Here is a 24,584-nt window from a genome sequence, read left to right as displayed (position 1 = left end):
TGGAAGCAAAAGTCGTGTCAGTCAGCAGTAAGTTGTATGTACGAGGGTTGGTCTGACTGTTGCCCATGACAACGATTTCTCCAATGCGGAAGTCGCGCACAAAAGACGCAAGCGATGCAATCTGCACGTAAAACTCAATAGATCCTTTTTGGATTAAGAGTGTGTATTTGTGTAAACGTGTGTGCGTGTGTGCATGTGTGTGTCTGTGTGCATTCATGTGCATTGCAACCGATAAGAGAGCATTGGAAATTGGGCTTTGACTGCTTCTCGAGTTGGCCCCAAAAACTTTTTGCTCAAGTCCTTAATGACTTCTTTAAAAGGCCAAACTTTATTTATTGCCAACAGCCACATACCAATTTTAGTCTAATTTGTCGCACAACTTTAAGAATTGTCTAATTGAAACTGGAGTGCAGCAATTAAGACAGATGTATATATATAAATTCGGTCTCAATTTATCTCAGATAACAATTCAAATCATTCACTATCACCTGTTCCGGTTCTCACTTTCGGCTAGATTTATCGAAAGTGAAAACAGTTCTCATTTATTTTTTGAATAAATACGTTAGTGAGTTTAAGTCCGATATAGGGAAAAGGATTAGATTGTAAGTGTGGAATATACACATGCCTGGAAATAATAAATTTTTTAATAATTCTAATATATCCGCAAGTGTGAAAACAAAAGCACAAAACATTTGCAGCTTATTTAACCCACCATGTCCTTAACTATAGTTATAACAAGTAAAAGTAAGCTGAGAGTTACTAGTATAAGCTTAAGAGTTAAAAGCCACGTGTTAATTTTCGACATAGATCAATCAATCACAATCTGGGGACTTTCTCCAATCTTGCAAACTTTGCTGCGAATAGACTTTCATTCAAAGATCTATTTCAAAATAGAATCGACCTGTGACTAGTTTTAAAACTGCACCCTCATAGGGTGGGAAATGGAAAAAAATTACACACGAGCAATGGCCGGGTTAAAGGAGTTATTTAAAGGGGAATCTGATTGTCAGGCCATGCTATTAAGCTCAGCATAATGCCATTGTCGTATGAAAATTCAATTTCCTATTCACTTGGCTATTGATTACCATGCCCCAACATTGCACACTGTGAGTCAGAACTTCCGATCTGTCCTTGCTGTACTGTGACTGCTGCTGGGCATTTCCGATATCTCCCATTTGGTATTAATTACGCGCCTACTGCAAATCCAGAAATACTCAATCAATAGCATTGAAATATGGCTGTCTGTGTTAGTTGTTGTTGTTGTTGTTGCTAGCCTCTGGGCATCATCAGTCATGGGCATATTTTGACAATGGCATTAGTCAAAAGCCAGTTGCCCCCATCTCTAAGCCTCATTTGCAATGCGAACTTGTTTGCTCGGGCGACAAACAATGCGATTTGGCCCGCCAGCTAAACGGTTGCCAATGCCAAAAATCTGTCGGAACTGCCTGACAACTTTTGCCATGAGCTTTGATTTGCCACCAACCAATTGAAATGGCTTTCATTCTATTGCCATAACCGAGGCTCTTTCTAAATTGATGCCTTCTTTTTTCATTTCATTCATTTCTTTCTTGGACGACAGCTGCTAATGAGGACAGTTTCGTTGGAACTGTTTGTTGAGCTATTTCGCTTGACTTTGAGTTCTTTTCGGACCATTTGCTAACAAATCGGATGTGTCATTTGCAGGCAATTAACTTTGTATACCCTGTATGCAATAAATAGATGAGATGGGTATATTAATGAATAATTACTTCAGGTATCCTTTAAGCTTGTGTTAGCAACATGCTGTTTGGGCTTTGCTAAATATTAATATTCTCTACAAATTAATTACTACTACTTAACAATTTTACTACTACTATTAATGCTGTTACTAATATTATTTTCAATACGATTTCTACCACTACTACTATTACTACTACTATTACTGCCAGGAACAACTACATATTCTGCTACTATTCTGTTACTAGTATTTTTAAAGCATTTATATGCAATACTTGTAGATTACTAATTATCTACATCTGCTTATTATTTATCTCTTGAACACATTTTATTATTAATAGTAATAATAAAAAAATGTGCAATATATTAACTGTTCATATTTGTAGTTCACATTTGTAGGCAGTTGATTATTTGTATTACTTTGAAGTCATAATAACATCTTCGTATCTGCATATCTTCATTCGTCTTATTTATACAACTGCTGACAGGGAATTTCCATTTTTTCTTCCTTTCGCAAACAATACTTGTTAAGCATTTAACATTAAATCAATTACATGAAATGCTAATGTAAATCTCAATCATGTGTCCTATTTGCAGCTCCGATGCGACACTAAAGCGATTACAACAGCTACTCAACGTCAGGATCAAAGTTGGCGACGGCAGCAGTAAGGAGTCTATATACCAAGAACATTACAACACACATATACACACAGGCAGACAAACACACACACATAAACAGCACTGCCACACCTTCAATACAATAATACACAAATCGAACGCACAATGAAAAACGACGTCGTGCGATGGAGCAGACAGCCAAATAGCAACAACATCAGCAACAATAAAAGCAACAGCACAAAACACAGTCAACGGAAACGCAACGCACAATTGAATCAACATGTTGCTAGCAAAAGAACTTGTCAACCAAAAGCAACACTTGTTGCTGAAACAATGTGGCAACAGCAACAACAACAACAAACAATCATTGAATGTGATATTACAACAAATTTAAATTTCGATTGCAATTTATTCAAAACTAGATTTTTAACGCAACGCAACAAAACGAAATGCAATCGCAGCAGACATTCTAAAACGTTGACAGCGACGGCGACGTCAACGTCTGCGTCGACTACATTGCTGCTTATTTTGCAACTTAGTTTCGTAGTTTTTTTATGTAATATTAATATCGGTTTCGCGGTCGCCAGTGTTGCTCCCAAAGTGGAAACCGGCCACGCACAGTCGCCACTGTTGCCACCCTACGTCCTGGACTATGAAACCTCCAGCGGCAGCAGCAGCAGCGCCCAGTTAACCGCTAACAGTGGACGCTCATCTGGCGCTGGCGGAGATTCTGGCCATTACACGCACACCTGGGCGGTCCACATACCAAATGGTGATAACAATGGCATCGTTGATGCCGTTGCCAAGGAACACGGTTTCGTCAATTTGGGCAAGGTGAGTACTCCAAATTGTAATTTTCAGTTTAAATACATTTCTTAACTTAATATCTAATTTTAAATTGAGTTAAATTAGAGATACGTTAATACTTGAAGCTTGATTTATGGAGTGAACTTTAACCATATATTTCAATAAGAATAATTTGTCTGCTATTTAATTAAAACTCTTTTCGATTTAATAGAGAAAATAAATAAATTCTATTAAATTGTTTCAGTCGCAATTAGAAACACGTGAGACTCTTTTAATAGATTTGACACCTCAACGTTAGCATTGACAACTGAAGTACGCGTTGAGCACTTTTTAGACATTGCCCACAAGCCATTTTAGTTTTGGTTGATAGAGTAAATAGCCTTGTCAGTCAACCTTCAGTCCCACTCTTGTATAGGTACTGAATGCAGTCCCGTTTGAGTGGATGCCGAACTTTTGAATTTTCAACAATTTGGTCCACATGTGCGATAAGAACGACAAAGAGGGAGATGCAGGGCCTGGACCTGCCGTTTGTCAGTTTAGCATATCATTAGGACACTCAAATGTGTGACTATTAAAACTTTGTCCCAGACACACACAAATGGAAATCTATTCGAAGCACATTTTGAGTAACTTTCTCGCTATGGGAATCCAGCTGTAACACTCGGTATTTGCAGTAAATATAAGAGTTCCTGGTGTATTCTTGACAAACTTTAATTTTTATTACTCTATACTAATTGATGAGGGGTATATACATTTTCATGGGTAATCCTAAACGGCTGAATCAGATGTAATATTATTAAATATATATTTTTAGTTTGGAGTCATTTTTGTCTCGTAATCCATCTATCTGTCTGCTTACTCACATTGAATAAAATTGAATGAATTTAAATGACAGAAATTAGACAATGCAGTAGTATTTGAAGTAAGAATGAGTTTAAGGAATAGATAAATGAAAAAAAAGCACTACACACACAGTTTTTAGGATATAATGAAAGAAAGGATGAGTTTAACAAATTAACAAATGGAAAAAAAAACTACACCCACATTTTTAAGAATCGGAAATACTTCATTTTATAATTTTCAATCATCCTACTTGATTTATTCTATATCGGCTAAATATAACCGTAGTTGTGTTTTAAGTTTGCAATTAACGCGATCGTCTAAATCTCTGCTATATTTTGTACACCGTTGCAGATCAAATTTCATAGATTCAATATAAAATTGAGTAATGGGTATCTTAAAGTCGGGAATTCAACAAATGTCTTTTTTACTGGTTACTGTAATTTTATGAGGCAAGTCTGGACAGTAGAAAGAGCCGCAGGTGTTGCAACTACTTCAACTGCTTCGGCGAACTTTATTATGATATCAGTCAAGCCATAAGACTGCGAAGCGCCTTAACCCACAATTAGAAAACCACTAAGGCATCTGTCAGGTTACACACAAATCGAAAACAGAGTTCTGTTTCAGTCAATAATAATATACATAAAAATATATGTAGTATATCTGTAGATGTACATTTAAAATTTGAATACGCTTTGACAGATACTTTTGTGGATTAACTTGTAAAATTGGTTAATTGGCATTTGAGTTTTCAATTGAAACTCGAACTCAGGTGGCGAAATTGTCACGGAATCTATTGTCTTCGAAACTTACTTAAGTTGCGTACTCAAAATGAAATTAGTATCATTCACAATAGGCCCATTGACAGATCCCATTGTATTCATTGCCTGGATACCTTAAGCCCAAAACTTAATTTATTGTGCACTCGGGTAAAACTTTTCTATCTTTCTCTGTTGGCCAACTCATTTAGCATCTTTTTACTTTGGAAACCGGAATTTCTATTGAAGTTCCTTTTCTCTTCTGTAACAGCTGAGCTGGCAGCAAGTTAATTGAAAATTAATTTTAAATAGCATTGTTCATGGGTATCACTTCCCTTTTCCAACGCTCGGTAGCTGGTGTTCAAATAAATGGCACATTTACATAATTAGACAACGTCAAATGACTGTAAAATTGTAACGATTTGTCCGGACAGCGGAAACTAGAGCTGAAGTGCTACATTTTATCTGCTACAAATGTACTATATATAAAATCACTTGACCACAGCTATAGGTGACTTTGCATAACTAATTCATTACGGTTATAGCACAAATATATAACGCCTGTTTATAGAATATTAGTAGAATAAATAATTAAATGGACTACATTGATTAACTTCAAGTCCAGTCGAAATATTGAATTGTAGAAGAAAAATGACGAAAAGAGGAAATTTTCTGTAAATATTAGTACTATTTATGTTTCTGGTGTTGACTATTTTTTTTATTCCTATTTTTGCTGCAAATTCCTTTTGACATACAGTGCAGAACTAAACCCAACTAACTGTTCAAACAAGTTACAAGTGAAACATTAGTACTAGCTTACAACAGCAACAACAAGAACAGGAAAACAACAAAACAAATTAATTAATTCGCCACATCCGCGACTTTTTACCTTTTGCTGTGAATTGCGACTCCCTGTTGCGAATATTTCTGTTGTTTGTCTTTTTGTTTTCTGTTTTTGTTACACTTAGTTATCACTGGGCGTGCCATAAGACTAGCAACTTGTGATGTTTTCCAACACTATCTGCACAACCAACTCTGTCAAACACACGGCGCTTTCATCTGATGTTGTGCTCAAAGTTTTAATGAATTCTATAGAGTGTTTGTTTATGTAGCATAGTGTGGATGTGTGTGTATATAGTGTATAAACTTTTTGCGCTGCAATTATGATGATAACACAGGGAGCATCAAAAGTTTTTATTCCCAAACTAAGCAAAGGAATGCACTTCCGTTTTAATAATAACAACCATATAAGCTGGATTTGCACAATTTTTCCAAAATTAACAACGACTAGTTTGCTTATAATATTAAGTTTTTTTTAATAATAACACATTTTACAAATTTAGAAAAAACAAAAATTGCTTAAGTTGTATACTGTTCATATATAAATTTTATAAATAAAATAAGGTTTTTTTCAAAAAAAAAAAGTGTTAAATTTGACGAAATAAATGAGAAATGGGTCAACTCATCAAGCTGGAACTTTTCTTGCAGCCTAGATAATAACATTAGATAATTATACATATTTAAGAAATATTTCTGATACACTGCTTTTAATAAAATAACAACTAGAGTTAAGTTTAATTGTTGTAAATTAATTTAGTTAAAAGCGAAATCTCGACTAAGTACTTCTTTGCTCTACTGTAAGATTAATCTGCTCGCGCTTTTGGCCAATGTCATCATGGCATTATTTGAGTTGCCAATTAAATGCGAACACTCTCGCTGACTGGAGGAAGGCAGAGGAGTGAGAGAAAAATGGCGGATGGTCGTGCTTTTAACTAACTTCTGACAAATGCATTTTTGGCGCACAAGTTTAAAAGATAAGAGAATGGCAATTTATGCGCTGCATTAATTTGCCCCACACCCAACAGGATACAAGCAAGAATATTCCCCAGTCCTGTCCCAGGGTTATACCGTGCGTCTCCCTGTCAGTTGCAGCGTGTTCTCCCAGCTGAGCTCCTTGAGTAAAGCTGAGCTTCCTTCTCCATCCCGGCAGCTGCTGTTTGTCATTGCTTATCAGTGTCTGCAAGCCGGCAGCTTTCTTTAGGCCATTGTATGTGTAGGAGTGAGGTCTGCACGTGGCTTTTGTGTATAGACGTATTTACATAACACGGCAGCCATATAGTTCCTTCTTTCCATTCCATTCTCTCTCGTCTCTATTGTTTGTGTCGTGATAAATGTTATCATTGTCTGTCTGGTAGGATCTGCCTGCCTTTAGCTCCACTCATCACTTTAATTGAAAAGCCTCTTGGACTCGTCGGTGCTTTCACTTTGTTATTTTCCATCGGCTTTCTGCCTTTATTTCGCTTTTTAATTAATTTTCCTCATTTTTTCCTTTGTCGGTTCTTAAACTTATCGTCGGGTTAACTTTGCCGCTTCTTTGATTATTGAAAGTCCTGATGGGCTTTTTCCTTTCACAGCAGAACTGCAATTTTCAGTCATTGCCTTCTTTTGGTCACTTTTATTGCATTCCAATAATTAAAATCACAGTCAATGATGTGTTAAGCAAGAAATCGACTATCCTTGTCCCTCGCATTCCAGTTCATCCTCCCACTTTGTCTTTCCTTCGCTGATAAATTACGTTTTTTGCCTGACAAAAGGTTTGGCTTCTCGGATATTACCTTTTTGGCATGTTGATAAAGGTCAACAGCTCATTAACGACGAGGATTGCATGTCAAAGGACGAAAAAGCTGGGACATCTTAAGCAGCAGCACAAACAGCACTACAGCTTTCCACTTGCCTGTTTTGAGCTAGGTTAATTAGGAAAGTACTTTTTAATAGAGCTTATGTGTTACAGTTTAAGAATCATTGTCAATGTCAAGACTATCACGAAGCTTTAGAGCCATTGAATTATTGAAAACAAATATCCACACTTAAAAATTGATATATTGCTATTAAAACAAAATTGTATTTTTATTTTAAATATTGTATATATTAAATGCTTAAAGTGCTCCTTTAAGTTAATGTAAAATTTCAATAGAAATAATTAATTAATTGACATTTAAATAAGCTACAGATATTGCAATAAATTATATACTTTTGCAGTTTGAGCATCACTGAGCTATCTTGGGACATATGCAAAACCGAGAAATTGTGACACTTTTTATATAATTTCTTGTTTTATTTATTTTTTTGCATGTGGCAAAGTTAAACAAAAGTTGAGAGAGTATATATACAAATGTGTGTGTGTTGTAGCTGTAGTTGCATACGAGCTTGCTGTCGTGTGGGCTTAGTATCTGTGTGAGGTTTGTATGTGTGTGTGGGTGTGTGTGGCGGATATCGTTGATAAATTTCAAGTCAAAAACTCGGAAAATATTTATGACTTAACTTTTGTTTAGTAACAAAGCAACACGCACGCCAACTGACAAACACACGTACACACTTATACACTAACATACACACACACAGCCATAGACACTCATATAGATGCAATGGCATTTATATTTCACCGAAGCTGGAGCGGCTTTTGTGCTCTGTAAGGCTGGCATTCAGAATTGTACGAAAACTTGGATCCTTCGCTTATGCAAATAGTAAAAAGGATTTTTGCTTACTCTGCGTTTTGTCAAATGCCTAGGAAATGACAAAGAGTGTAGTCGGCGGGGCATGTAAAACTTTAATCACATGTCATGTAGAGAAATATCACAAGTTTTTCTATTTTCTGTCATTGATCCATGACTTGGTTGACGATGTCAAAGTTTTCAGTGCAATTTGCTGGCAAGTTCTATTGAGCCTTGTACCTAATTGAATATGTAAACCCGAAATGCGATTGAGTGTGAAATGAGTGACTCACATCCACTCACACACAAATACACACGCACACCCATGCCTATATAATAGAAAAGTCTGAAGCAACTGAATTTTTGGCAGAGGGAAAAGTTTTGTACAAATGAAACTCAATCGAAGAGCTAAGAAATTTTTTACTTTGGCACAAAATTAAGTTTACTACTTTTGTGGCACAAATGAATGAGTGAATCAATGAGGGAATGTACCCACAGGCAGGTCGAATATATTACGAATACTTGCATGTATGTGGGCTAACTTTTTGCATGGCCAATTGGCAAAAGTTGCAGTTGCCTAATAAATATTTCAAAAATTCATTTCAACTTTAGCGCCAACCATTTTACTTAAAATTATTTTGTGAACAAAAATCTGAAACTGTTTCAGCTTGACAGCCACTGGGGCGAAAGTGCTCAATTAACTTGGTCAACTCTCATTTGATGGCCCACTTCCGTCCATAACAATTTCCATAAATTGCGATTTGTAAATTAATTTGCACAGCCTGATGACACCGTTTTCATTGTTGTTATTTGATAGCGACCATCTTCGTCCAGTTGATAATGATAATAATCATGCTAAAAATGAAGACATTGCTTATGCAAGAAAGAAATTTGGACAAACAGGTTGTTCAATTAATTAGCTATTCTCAAATTTCGGAAAGTTATGGAATTTGGTTTAGAGTTTGATACAGCGATATGCCCTATTGTTAATTGACAGCTATTCAAACTAGATTCAAAACACTTACAAAAGATATGTCCAAAAAATATAAATTAATATAATTTAAAAAAGATGCTACAGTTTTAAGTTATCTTTTAACAGACGGACGAGTTGTCAGATGCTAAATTAAATTGAAGTGAAACTAAAAGCTTCACATATACACAGAAAATTTTAGTTTCAATAATACATTTTAAATTACTCGATTTTATTGCTTTTCTGATACTTAACTAGAATGCAACCAATTTGATAGAAGCTGCTTCAGCTTATAGACGTAAATGCTGAAGGTGAAATATGGAAAAGAAAAAAAAAGGAGTACGATTTGAGCATTTTTTAATGCATAGTCCAAGATGTTGCATTCTTGATAAAACAAAAATAACAGAAATTAAGGAAAGTCTAACAGACTAACAGAACATGAATAACGCCTCGTAAAATGCCTTCAATATTTTGTCGTATACCCTAAAAGTATTATATGTTCTATTTAACTCAGGGACTGAACGACTATTCGTATTATATTCGCCACAGCTTTAGCGGCAGTCATTGAATACTGCTGACTAGAAATGTTTCACAGGGTATCATTAAGACGATATCCTTGTATGACTGAAATTTTACCTACAATTTGTTCCTTTAAACATTCCTTTTGTTTTTGGGTTTTTACTTAGCTTCCATTTCTTCTTTGTTTTAAGCACTGACAGACTTCTTTTTAAGCTTTTTCCGTAAAATGGAAAATGGCAAAATAATAAAAATGTTGTGCGTTGGCCCCGCCCAAAAGTCTAAGCAAAATAAATGGGCGTCTAACTGAGATACGTGCAAGATTATTTTAACATTTCGTTGCATTTTGCAAGTGCCTCAAACTCCTTTTAGCTCGCTTAGTTTAGAAGCAACTTTGCTGTGTTTTCTTTTTTATATTCTTCTTCTTCCTTTTTTTCTTCTTCTTTGACCACGCCGATTACTACAGGCGCGTTGATAATATCCTCCCTTTCGCTGTCGGCTCAATTCAAGTGAAAAATTGCTAATGGTCAATAGGCGGCGTCGGCCTTACGCAAAGCTTTGCCAATGGCCAACACTTCCCCTTATTTCCATTTAAAATTGTGACAGTGCCTGCGCCAGTAAATTGCCGCTCTGTGATTTTAATTAAAAGACCCAAAGTCCAGAGCTACGCCAGTCCAGTTACAGTGAGTGCACATAATATCGAACCATTTGGCAAAGTCAAAGCTCAGTTGATTTTAGGGCCGCTTTAATTGACTCCCAATCGAAAAAAAAAAAAACAGAAAAATTGTAAAAGGAAAAGAAAATGAAAATCAAGCTGAATGGGGAAATTTATGCAGTGCTCAATCAAGCGTGACAGCTTTATTGCACACAACAAGTCAAAGTGAAAATTTGGAAAATTTGTTGCAAATATTTTGACTGCATAAATATTGGCCATATTTGTACACCCTGTACTCCAATGGCCTATGGGGTATGCAAAACTATTGTCGCGCAGCATTCGTTTTATTTCACCAAAATCTGCTGGAATTTTATTCGCTAGTCCTGCTTACAGGGTATTTTCTAGCTGAGCATATTCAAGTAGAACATTTGTATTTGTTTTTCTTATTGTATTTTTTGCGCTTAGTCAAACAAATCGTTAGCGACTATAGTATTTTTTTTAGCTTGAAAATCTGAACCGATGATTGCGCAATCAAATCATCGCTTTACGCTTGATTAACGGAATGTCGTACTTGCCACAAGCTACCGTTATCAATTATGTATAAATGATGTCGAATTTCAAATCAAATTTTTGCATGCATTTAAAACAATTAAAATTTATGAACCAAAATGGTCAATAAAACTAATCAATGTGATAAAAATGTTCATAAAAATGTGCGATAAAAACTAATTAAAAGTTGGACAATTTAAACGATTAAAGCTATCAGTAAATGTGCAGGAAATATTTAAGGACATTAAGTAATTTTTTGTTATAAGGCATGTTCCAGTCAACTTTAAACGATGTCGGAATAGTAATTACACACACTCTCCATAAAATGTTAATGTTTAAGTTGTCAGCTGCCTTTCACATAAATTCTTGGCACTATCTTTATGACAAATCTGGCGCTGCGTATACTTGACATTTTGTCGATATTAATGAGCATACGCCGTGTGTGCTCTTTAATACATGTTTCATATTGCCTTTGCTTTATTGTAGCTTCGATGTAATTAAATTACAATTAATTGACCACAACATTCTCAGGAGCTTCAATTGCAAATTGTGTTTTTGGTCAGCAAACAAACAGAAGGAGAATCGTCAGAATGTTCAGTGCTCTGTCTGACGACGAGGTGTCAGCCAAGCATAATGTGACCATAAATCATTGAGTACCTCTGGCAATGCACACAGAATGAGAAATCTATACAGAAACAGACAGAGTAGAGGAGGGGTATAGTGACAAAGAAAGAGAGAGAGAGAGAGAGAGTGAAATACCAGTTTGAATATTTCACTGAGTTATTAGACCCACACTCATATATCATGGCTTCTTGAGAATGGATTGACATTTTAATTGCCTCTGCAATTGAAATTCCCACTTGATACTGAACTACTTGTAAAATGAAGAAAAGTGTGATCTGAATGAGACTTTGAATAACTTTTACGAGCACTCAGAGTAATATATATAATTAACACAATTTTAAAGTACACATTTACAATGGAAAATTATGTTACTCATAGTCAAATAAAATTCCATAAATATATTTATTTTGCTTGTTTGGATTTACATATTAAAATTTTATAATAGAGTTGATTCTCTCACGAGATTATGAATCAGTTAAGAACAGGAAGAAGATGCAACAAAATTCATTGTCAACACCTAACAACAAGAACAAGAACTGCAATAATAATTCATTTTATCTATCGTCTAGTTTTATACTGAATTGAAATCTGACTTTGGATTGACGTTTTCACAAATTAAAGGCATTTGCAGGCTACAACATCCTTTTGTGTTACTTTTGCAATTACACTGAAATAACATCAACTGCATTCTAAGTAATAAAATTGATTTATGAGTCTTGCATGCAATGCATTGATTTGGCAATCATATCAATATACAATTTCCTTGATCAACAGACCCAATTCAAAAATAATTTTTAAAATTATATGTGTAATCGATGCAAAATTTTGGCATAACAGTATTGTATTTTCTATTCATACACTTTTATTTAGGTTACAAATTTTGCCAACATTTTCAATTTGTAATCAATTTGACGATGGCATTTGAAAAGGTTTCTGTAAATCTGGCTAGAAATTATATTATTGTTTTTGACACACTAAAAGCCTTGTTTGGGCATTTGGCAAGCTTTCAAAAAAAATTGACAGCACAAAAGCTTTTCATGCTGTTGCCTGGCATTGAAAAGCTGAAAAAGGTTGCCAATCACCGTTGCAATTATGTGTGTGTGTGTGTGTGTGTTTGTGTGTATTGAACTTAGCCTATGACCTTAGCCTGATTTTTGCTTCACACACACATATATACACTCAGAATGAAATACGCTTGCAGTCATTATACCAGGTACTCATAGCGTGGAAGGGTATATTGTATTCGTTTTTTTTATGTGCAGGCTGTTGGAGTCGACTTTAGATCTTGGACACGTGTTTGGATAATAATATTTAAATTCAATTTAAACACTGACTTGCTATTTTTATTTGAGCCGAAAACATAACTAAGTTAAACTAAATATCTTAGGATAAGATCAGAAGGCAACGCTTTAAAATGATCATTTAAGAAAATTGCGAATAATGCAGTAAATACAATGTTATTTAAAATTAACATTGATTTACGTTCGGAACGTTAGCGATTTACACCACCGAGCCAGGGTATCTCGCAGTCGAGCACTTTTGACTAGAACGCGCTTACATGTTTCGCCATTTACTTGTTAGTGGCACTTCAGGAGAAATAAGAAGAAAAATGTGTTGCATATTTTTAGGCTGCTGTCGCTGAGTCTGCCGCCGCCTCTGCCGCTGCCTCTGCCGCTGCCTTTGCCTCTGCCGCATCACGTGTGCATCTCGTTCATGGTCGAGCCAAGCAGAGCAAAGTCAGCCGTTCAACGTCAACATCAAGTGGCCCACTCGGTGTTGCACTTGAACCGTAATGAAAGCATTTGCTGCCACAAGCACAAACACATGCATAAAGATAGACAGACAGAGAAAGAACATACATGTGAGAGAGGGAGAGAGATGCAGCATTGCACTTGGTTAGTTTTAGTGTGTGCGACATCTGACACTTGTCTGCACATTTATAGTTCACAAATCTCGGACAACACACACAAACATATTTCGTATGAATTTAAGATTATAAACTGAGTGAAAAGTGCATGGAAATAGAATTTAAAAGGTGCATCAAGATAATTTTATACTCACTTTGAAAGACACGTCTTTTATTAGACTAAAGTTTAGTTATTAAAGTTGTTAGATTTCAGGAAGCTTGTGTAAAGTAAAACAAGCAATGGTTTTTAGGCTTACATTTATTATACGCGTGTGCGTCTTATTCAAAGCGACGATCGCGAGAGAGAGAGTTCAAGTGTATACATAAAAGAATAAGAACAATGCAGAAGAGGTAAACTTAAGTGTGACCAGATTTCAAGATATAATGGTTGCCACCAAATAATACATATTTCAATACTCCTTCTCAACAATTATATACTTCATTACGTACTAAAACAATTCATTTCTGTTATACATTTAACATGTTTGATTTTCTGCAAGTTCTTAGTTAATACATCGGAAGTCATATCATTAGTACAAATATATTGAATATCAATTTCATTTTAGAATAAAGTTCTCTTACGTGATGATACTTTATATCAATGTGTTTGCTGCGATTATGCAAAGTTGGATTCTTAGCTATACATTGTGCACTTTGATTATCGCAGTATAATATGACTGTCTTAATTTTATCAAAACCCATTTCATGTAACAATTTCTTCAGGTATGTTGCTTCCTTCGCTGCAGTAGATAAGGCAATATACTCAGCTTCTGTGCTGCTTAAGGCCACCAGACTTTGTTTTTTGACTCCACGAAATAGCTCCGCCTGCTTCAAGAAACACGTAACCACTGTACGATTTCCGGTCTGTAGAATCGTTTGCCCAGTCTGCGTCGACGTAACAGTGCAGCGGCTTTCCATTATCCTGGTAGTGAATCTTCAGATCAGCTGTGCCTTTCAAGTATCGCAGCACGCGCTTTGCTGCAACTTCATGCTCCTTGTGTGGATTGGCGTTTCGCTGCGCCAGCTTACCAACAGAGTGTAGTATATCTGGCCTAGTGGTTATTGCCAAATACATCAAAGAGCCTATTAATGACTGGTAACTCTTTTCATTAACAGTCTCGCAATTGGGGTCATCACACTTGACTTGATGATCGGCCTCCAGAGGTGTAGCTACAGGCTTACACGTTGACATGCCCCAAGCATGTAGCATCTGCTCGACGTACTGTTTGTGACCAATGCTTATGTTGCCCGTCTCGCCTTCACGATCAACTTCTATGCCCAAGAAATGATTGAGCTGGCCTCCATCGACTACGTCAAATTCGTTTGCAATTGACGCCTTGATGTCCAGTAGGTCTTCTTTGGTTGAGCTAGCAATTAAAAGATCGTCGACATATATAGCAATTATATTAAAGTTACCTTGCCCATTGCGCGTATAAACACAGGGCTCGCTGACACATGGAACAAATCCCAGTTTTGTCAGGACTGAATCAAGTTTAACGTTCCACTCTCTACCGCTCTGCTTTAGCCCATATAGAGATTTCTTCAGCTTCAAAACTTTATTTGGGTATTCGTCACTCACGAATCCATCTGGCTGCTTCATATATACATCCTCCGAGAGCTCACTATTTAGGTAAGCAGATGACACGTCCATTTGATGCAGAAACAATTTATTCTTCACAGCCAGTGCCATGATCATTCTTACGGACGAGTATCTCACAACTGGAGAAAATGTTTCAAAATAGTCGACACCATAAAGTTGTGCACCCCTTAGCCACCAATCTGGATTTGAAGCGCTCCACATAACCGCCTTTGTCAACCTTTATGCCAAATACCCATTTGCAGCCTATAGGTTTCTTGCCCTCTGGCAAGTCAACAAGCTCCCATGTTTTATTGGCTTCAAGTGCGTCGATCTCCTTCTGGATTGAGGCTGACCACTCCTGTTTCATCTTGGACTTGTTAACATCATTTATAGTTGCTGGGATTACGACGTCCTCTGCCTTCAACAAGTTCAGCATGTTGAATTTCTTACGGGGTCGACCAGGCTTGCCGGTTTTAATCATCTTTGGGCGTCCTCGACCACGAGCTTCACTTGGTGTAGATGGCTCTGCTTCATCGCTCACAGCACTCTCATAGTGCTCGGTATCGGTACCTTCAGTGATGCAATCTTCTTCGTTGACCTCAGCTTCTGACTCTTGCTGAACATCCTCTTCTTCGACGTCCTCGTGACCCTCATCGACTGTCTGCTGCGGACGAACTGACTCACTTTCATCAATTAGGAACATATCCTTTACGTCGCTTGCGCAGCCACCATAATCATTCTCCAGAAAAACGACATCTCTGCTTTCGATCACTTTCTTTGACTCTGGACAGTATAGTCGATATGCCTTTGCTGTCATCGAATAACCAATCATAACGTACTCGGTACCCTTTGCTCTAAATTTCATTTTGTGCGCTTTATTTAGAGCAATTGCCTTAGAGCCAAAAATGCGTAAATGTGACACAATTGGTTTTTTGCCAGTCCAAACTTCATACGGCGTTTTGCAGTTTAATGCCTTTGTCTCTGACCGATTCCGTAAGTACGCTGCCGTGCGTACTGCCTCACCCCAAAGTGATTCGTTAGTTCCAGAGTGCACGAGCATACTTCTGGCCATTTCTACCAGTGTGCGGTTTGCACGTTCAGCAACGCCGTTTTGTTGCGGGGTGTAAGGTACTGTCAGTTGTCTTTTTATACCGTTCTCTGACATAAAATTCTCAAAATCGCGACTCACATATTCGCGGCCATTGTCGCTTCGAACTGCTTTTATCTTTTTTCCGCATTGCCTCTCCGCGAACACAACAAAATCTTTGAACGCATTCAATATTTGGTCCCGTGTTTTTAAAAAATACACAAATGTATATCGCGAATAGTCATCAATAAATGTAGCGAAGTAACGCGCTCCTCCAGCTGATTGTTTATTCATTGGTCCACAAATGTCTGTATGTATTAAACTCAATACTTCATTCTCACGATTCTCCGCGGCTTTTGGGAATGGCTTAACACTCAGTTTACTTTTCGCACAAGTTTCACAAATATCGCCTTTCAAGTCAATACTTTTATTGATCGATTTTAGCCCATACACGATATTTTCATTTGCCATTTTTCTTAAACTTGCCATGTTTAAGTGGCCAAAACGATAATGCCACTTCCACAAATCACCGCTCTGTGCGTTTGAGAACATACAACGGTTCATGCTCGCGTCAACAATAAACAGATCACTACGTTTCTTTGCCTGCAGTATTTTATTGTCTTGGCCGTTCTTTATTACAGCACATTCTTTGTCAAATATCACTTTGAAACCTTTTTCAACAGCTTTTGATATTGACACAAAGTTAGCTTGCAGCTCTTTAACATACAACACATTCTTTAGTTCAATGCAATAATTTCCCGAATTAAAGCACACTGTGCCAATACCGTCGGCAAATATGAAGTTCTCTCCAGCAAGCAATATTTTCTCTTTGTGCTCTTTAAAATCCACAAACCATGACCTTACACAACACATGTGAGCAGTGGCACCACTGTCTAGACACCACATTGATTTTGTCATATTGTCATTTTTCGGCACATTCGCGAGAATAGCAAACGATTGTTTCTTTTCAGCACTTTTATCCTTGCCTTCTTCATTCTTTTCCTTCTCTTTACACTGCGCAATAAAATGACCTTCGCGGCCACATCTATAACACTTTTTTGAATTTTTCTTTTCTTGCGAATTCTTTTTGCCCGTGTTCTTCGTGCGCGACACAAAAACTTGCTGTACACTGTTGCCCGTTGCATCGTTGCTCACTTTTTGTCTCTCTCCTTCCTCAATAATTTTGATCTTCAGATCAGACAAGGACGGCAACTCTTCCCTAGTTTCTATGGCTACAACAAAACCTTCAAACGATTTGCTGAGCCCCGACAGCAACAAAATTGAGAGAATGTCTTCAGAAATTTCCATGTCAATTTCTTTCAGCTTATCGACCAAATCCGAAAACTGATTCACGTATTCTTTCACCCGATTCTTCAGATAAGCTTAAGCGAAGTAATCTTTTGAACAACGATATTTTTCTTGCAGGTCCACGCGGTTGGTACACAGCTGCGAGCTTCTAAGCTGCTTTTGCTGTTACACTGTTTTTTATAAAGTTGATTTGTGACGCCTTTACACCCAGCAATATACTTGCTAATGCCTTTTCGTCACGTTTATCAAACTCAGCTTTCTGCTTCTCAGTGTCACCTTCGTTTTTAATGAGTCTGCCGCATACCACTGACCACAAATCGTTCTGCACCAAGACGCTTTTCATTTGCACCGACCACACCGCATAGTTTTCACCATCCAACTTATCGATGGCATATTGCCCGTGTCCATTCATGATTGTTATTTTAAATTAATATTACTTTTCACACACAAGGCCCTGGGCCCATAACCTGTTAGATTTCAGGAAGCTTGTGTAAAGTAAAACAAGCAATGGTTTTTTAGGCTTACATTTATTATACGCGTGTGCGTCTTATTCAAAGCGACGATCGCGAGAGAGAGAGTTCAAGTGTATACATAAAAGAATAAGAACAATGCAGAAGAGGTAAACTTAAGTGTGACCAGATTTCAAGATATAATGGTTGCCACCAAATAATACATATTTCAATAAAAGTTATTAAAATTACAACAATGATATTAAACTTCCCAGGAAAACAAATAAATAGCTATAAATATAGTTAAGTAATGTTATAGACTTTTTATTCTTAAAATTCTTCATATTATTAATTTTTATATTGTTTCAATGAGTAGTAAATTATGCAATTAGTGAATAACACAGTCAGACTATAGCCTTATATTCTTATTCATTGATTTTAATATGTGTCTTCTCTTTTTTGGTTTTATCTTGAAACTTCAGAAATTAATGTTGCAATATTTCTTGACTGTATTACATCTGACTCTGTATTTTTCTGCATTTTTTTTTTTTTTTTTTAAGTATTTACACAATTTAAATTTAATATTCAAAATTTTTATTTATTAATATTTTATGTATACATTTTATCTTTTCTGTTATTTAATATTTTTTGATTTCGCCTAAAATATTTCAAAAACTTTTAAATCCAATGCTTAATTTACACATTTTATGTACAATTATCTAATTGAGTTTATGACTAGACATTGAAGAATGATGCTAAATATTTTATTTAAGCAAGTGCCAATTACATTTTCATTCACACAATCAGCACAATCACCTGCATGTATCAATAGCATTATCATTGGCCTTTTTTGTTGTAATTGCTAAGCTCACAGTTACCACACATGCTACTTACACACAGCTACACACATCCGCAGAGATCTCAGTTCCATAGAATTTTATTAACACTCGTGTCAGGCAACACAGAAAATAAGTTAATTTTTTCTTGTTCTGGCTTATACTTCAGTTTGTTAGCCTTGAGAGCAGAATCACACATACACAATTCAATGCATTAACACCTATTAGGAACATAACACACGGTGGGAAACACACACACAAGAAAAGTAGGAAATGGCAGGAAAAGCAGGAAAAGTCAACGAGGCAGTTGTGTATAGTAAATGGCCACATAAATAAAAGCGAGTGTCTGCCAAGTTATGAATAATCACGACAACAACAATGGCCAACTCTAAATGTGTATGTCAGTGTGTGTGTGGGGGTGTGTGTGTGTGTGTGTGGACTATCGTAATTAAGCTTTGGACTTTGGCTTAGGCAAGTTCTGGCTGCATTTGAAATGGCGCCGCTTTGGGCTATTTTTATGTCCAAAGCTGTGCAATGAAATGGCAAAAGCGTCTGCTGTCCTTACACAGACACACACACACACACATACACATACACAGACTCATAAAGGTAACTAGGTATTAGCCTGAGCCACAAGTCTAGAGATAAGAAAAGGAAAAGCATTATGCCTCATGTGCGTTCGGTATACAAATCTCGAGAGTTAATTAAAAGTCATCAGTGTGCGCCATAATTGCAGCTAAACGAAATGCCAAGCGGTATAAACGTGGCTTACAGATGCCAGTAATTGTAAGAGGGAGAAATCAGTTAAAAGATACGAGAAATTTTCATAGAAAAGCGTCAGGTTAAATGAACATAATTGGAAATACAACTGGGGTTTGTCTACTTGACATTATACCAGGCAATATTTCAAATCTTTGAACACTGCTGCATAGAGTAGCAAAGTAAAAAGGGAATTTTAAACTGATATAATTAAACTTTTTTATTTAAATATGTTCAATACCTCAACCCAAATCAATGGTTCGAACCTTGCAGCAATTTTATTAAAAAAAGATGATTCGAATTTTCTGAAATATTTCAATTATTTATGATTTTAAAATAATGTTCCCATATAAAATTATTTTTTAAATGGATTTCTAGTTTTTTTGAGAAGCCCATACGTTTGTTATAATTTTGTATAGCTTCAAGGCCTATTTTATTGCATAAAAATTCTCATAGAATTAGCTATAAAAATGAGGCTCCTCCTTCAATATACATTTAATTATAATATACTTATACCTAATCTTTCTTTTCTTTACCAGGTAAGCAACATGTTCTTCTCAATTTATAAACAAAAGTCACCTAACAGCGTATTCTGTAAGTATTTAGATGTTATTAAGATAAAAATTTAATGAGTGCTCAAAATGAAACTCGTTCAACTGGTGTCGTAACGCAATGCCTGAGCCATAAATCAACTTAATAAACCAAGAGGCCGTATGGTAAAGTGAGAAGAGTTGAAAACAGAGGCGCTCAAAAGTATGCCATAGTTATTTAGCGAGTTTCATTAAACATTTAAGCTCTCTGAAGTGTACAACGACAGCATTTTGTTAAGTTTGTCATAAAAAATTAATAAATAGCGCTCACTTTATTATAATGGATGCTGAAACTGTGCCAAGTTGTACAATGAATACAACGAATGGAAATGAATAAGTTACATTTAAATGACAAATACTTTCTGTTTTTCGACTTACATCGATTCGAATTGAATTCAAAGGGGAATTGAGTTCTCATTCGTTTTAAACCCTAAGAATTGTGAGATGGCAAATGGTTCGCTCATTTTCAGCAATTTTCGTGCTCTGTTTGAATGAGTCATGAAATATGCAAGTTGAAGAAAAAAGCTGGCATGAAAATGGCGACGTTTCTTGTTGCAATGTCCAACCCGACTGCCTGCCGACTGTTGCCTGATGTCTGTCGGTGCGACCGCCTGTCTTATCCTATTATCTTTCCCCAACATTTCTCTGAATTATTTATAAATTTTTCTCTCCATCTTTCTTTTAAATTTATTTTTTGTAACATTGTTTAGTTTTGCACGCAAAACGGCACAGTTCCGTCCAGTGTTCATTTCGCTGACTTGGCTAACTTGTTGTTTGCAAATTACAGACAACTTTTGTTCTAATGCGACTCTCCCCTTCCCACCCAGCACCCACAGTCGACATAGTTAGTATATTATTACATTTTAATTCTCTAGACTATTTGAGAAAAGTTCTTTTCATTAACCATGTATAGAGTTGTGCAACAAAAAAGTTGTTAATTTATTTTTTAGATTGTCCAGATAGAGGGTATCTCGATGTAAAGCACACGACCAATTTTTTATCTTTTATTTAGTGAACGGACTTTTCAATGTTTCATATTACGCATACGCCACGTGGCAGACTCATTTCAAAGTTCGATTATTAAATTCACTCCCAAAGTGTAGATATTCTTAAATTTTCATAAAATGAGTGGAGAAATAAAAACGACCTTTTCGAGGTTTCATGTGGCACGGGAAAAGTGGGGGACAACACTTTATTATTTAATGAAATATGTAATCATGTTAATGGCAACGAGGCAACAGCAAGAAAAGCGACACGCTAATTATATTTATTAACATTTTAACTTAATCACACATTTAACACGATATGAAAACCAACACGTAAAACAACAGTAACAAAAAAATTTTTTGACATTGGTTTTGATGTTAGCAGAGCAATAACATAAAACTGTAGCCAATATCAAAGTCTGATGGTATTCGTAAGTGTCAAGTTTTATACTTATGGTTTCTTTACCTAGTTATATATCCTTTAGCTTTAGCACACTATACGTTTTGAAAATTTTGCACAGTTTGATAATTGTTGGTAAGGGTATTCGCATTTAACACACACATGCATTTCTGCAAACTCACTTAATTCTCATATTTCTTGAACACATGTTTCTTCTTCACTTTTATACATTTTATAAACAGGCAGATATTCATGCCACTTTTAAGATTTTTTTTTTTTATTTGCATTAGATATTTTGATCTTTATGCATAGCCGCAACTTTGCCCTGCCTTCATTTTGTACATCATGTTTTTCCATGTCTTTTCCAAGGCTCCTTCACTTATATTTTTTTCTGGCTAAAGACCTGTGTTTGCATCACATTAACAGATAAGAAATGTGCTTTGCAGATACCAAGGTGGATGGAAGTTTAAAGGTAAAGGCACTCCGAAATATTTTAAATTAAGTTCTTTAAGATTCGTAAGATTAACTCGACTTTAATCCTCGTTTTTCTGCCGAGGTCGTGGATTTTCTCAATCCAATTTTTTCATAACAAGCTTTTGGTTAAATGCCAATCATACATAAATTAAATCTTTGAAGTTGTGATCAGATGAATTTAACGATGAACGTTTCTTGATACAGTTTTATAGCATACTTGGATTTTTAATCATATAATAGTTGATCTTTAGAGATGAAATATTTAAGAGGGAAAAGAGCAAAGGATTAGTTAAGCTCTTAGTGATTTACAGAGCGAATAAAGCAACTAAGCCCTTCAACTATTTTATACAATTAGAAACACATAATTCTTTCACACACACAGATACAGAGACATTTTCTAAAGTGCCCTTCCTGTGTTTTACAGTTGTAAATGTGACACGAAGCAGATAAAACATTTTCATTTAATTGAAACAAATGCGTGCTGCGTATCAATTTAAGTAAAACGGGGCAAGCAACTGCAGCACAGAGGAGCGACAACAACAACAATGACAATAACAACAACAATAGTGACAATAATACAAGTCAGCAACATAGTATAACTATTGTAAATGCTGTGTAGTGTAAAGAGCAATAAAAACTAACGACTGCAACAATAAGATCAGAGACTGTGCCACAGATTGTTGCCATCAACGAGGCAACAGTCGCAGACCCCAAAATGCCAAACGAATGAAACATGAGAAACACAGTTGTGAGTGTTGTTTGTGTGTGTGTGCCTGTATAGTGTGTAAATGTGATACCATTTACGTGTGTGTCACATAGTTAGAATATAGCAGAAAGTAATAGTGAGAGAGAAAAGTAGAGAAAAACATTGTCGTTCTCAGGTGTCACTCAGAAAACAACAACAATCACGATAACAACAACAGCAACAAAAACAACAACAGTAACAACCGTAAACTGTCGCCAATTGAATGCCCGTCAATGGGGCACCCCAAAAAAAGAACAAAAAAAAAAATAAGAACTGTAGCTTCCATCAAGCGCGTATCAAAATCTATGTAAATTACATACAATCATCATAATATGTGTTAGTGTGTCTACGTGTGTGTATGCCATAAAATGACACCAAACACTATGCTCTTAAATATACAACATGCCATATTATATGTATTATATACACATATGTACAAATGTTCATAAAGTATCTACATACGTGTTATTATTTTCGTTATATTGAAGTGAGATTTTACTTAAATTGAGTGAGTAAAAAACGGAAGGAACTTATGACTGAATAATAATTTCTTCACGTTCACTGATTTCAGAAAATGCTTCTAATTTTGATGAATTGAACATTTTTTGAAAAACTGAACTTAATATTGTCTGATATTTGCCTTAATATTAGAAAGCTATAACATTTATTTTACGAGCAGATAGCTTTCGATTATATGTTATATGAAGATATGTGATGTGCGTTTGGGAATTACAAATGCTTAGCATTTATAGTAAATTTCGCACTTAAGTCACATTAACCATTCTAAATTAAATTCAACTTTCGACTGTGATTAAATTTCTGTTAATTTTTAATGTTCTCAGTTGTGATAACCATTCGAAAAATGTTCATATTGTGGCTTATTGTTGCTGTTGCTGTTGCTGTTGCCGTTGCTTTGGGCATACCAAATTGTCTGGGGACTCTGCGCTGTGTTTGTAATGCCCGTTGTTGTAATACCGGATGGGCCGCGTGGACCATCTCTACCACGTGGTCCAGTTGCTCCGGTATATCCCCGTGGTCCGGGGGGTCCTGGTGGTCCTGGTGGTCCGGGTGGTCCGGGTGGACCTGGCACTGGTATCGGTATGTAAGTAGTTTGCGAATCCTCCTTCTGTGAAATTGAATTCTCGGGCAACAGATTGAAGCCCGGCCAGTTAATGCCCGTTTGACCCTGAACATTAAAGCCGAGTTGGACGCGTGGCACTACCACATATGGCAAGTTATTTGACCCAACATTGTTATTGTTGGAAATTCTGTTTGAGCTGGAAATGATCTGTGGGCCATAGGCCACAGGCAGGGCAGTTAACTGAGGTAACTGATATTTGATGTTTTGTTCATTCAACATGGGAATCGTATTCGAGTACAAATAATCGGGCACCTTTCTGCCATCCTTATCGGGCTCCGATTCAACTATCTGTGGCTCATGGATACTCGCCTCATTCTCATTATTTGTCTTGACCTGCTCACCAGGAGTATAAATTACCAATTGGGGAGTAGCTGCCTCGTCTACATCTGAGTTTGTGCTGCGAGCCATGTTTTGAACTCGACGCAGTCCAGGAATATGCGCCTGAGTAAGGCAAACAAGGCCAAGAAGTATTCCTAGAATTTGGAGAAAGAAGAAATTTTTAATTTAAAACTCTCCGCAGGTATTTTTATAAAGAGTTCTCACCAAGTATCTTAACACTGCCTGTCATTTTAGCTAACTGTGCTAATAGTAGATTAACTCTCGTCTTTTATACCAAAATTCCTTTAATGATAATAATCACATTAAGTGATTGATTCTCAGAAAGGGTTCCCAGTTTTTGCGCTCACATTAATTTGTTGTGTTGTTGTGTCTTAGTTCAGTAAACTCTTTATTCAGTCAAAAATTAATCAATTTCAACTGCCTAACAAAGCAGTTGATAAC

General features: G+C 36.2%; 2 protein-coding genes across 5 annotated transcripts in view; one reads left to right on the top strand and one right to left on the bottom strand.

The window, feature by feature from the left end:
• LOC117789427 (furin-like protease 1) overlaps window positions 1-24,584 on the top strand; it is a 161,138-nt gene that overhangs the window by 87,391 nt on the left and 49,163 nt on the right. For all 4 annotated transcript variants that reach the window (XM_034628453.1, XM_034628451.1, XM_034628455.1 and 1 more), the window contains one exon: window positions 2,314-3,168. In XM_034628453.1, coding sequence (XP_034484344.1) covers window positions 2,500-3,168 — 669 coding nt within the window. In that variant the 5' untranslated portion in view covers window positions 2,314-2,499. The remainder of the gene's footprint in view (window positions 1-2,313; window positions 3,169-24,584) is intronic.
• Window positions 23,470-24,284, bottom strand: LOC117790056 (SH3-containing GRB2-like protein 3-interacting protein 1; the record flags this gene model as incomplete). The annotated part of the gene is made up of 1 exon (XM_034629302.1): window positions 23,470-24,284. A coding segment is annotated over one exon (783 nt), but the record flags the coding sequence as incomplete, so codon positions are not given.

The sequence above is a fragment of the Drosophila innubila genome (genome assembly GCF_004354385.1).
Source record: "Drosophila innubila isolate TH190305 chromosome 3R unlocalized genomic scaffold, UK_Dinn_1.0 2_E_3R, whole genome shotgun sequence".
In the NCBI taxonomy this organism is placed as follows: Eukaryota; Metazoa; Arthropoda; class Insecta; order Diptera; family Drosophilidae; genus Drosophila; species Drosophila innubila.
Note: the sequence above shows the minus strand (reverse complement) of the source record. Positions and strands in the feature narration are given on the sequence as shown.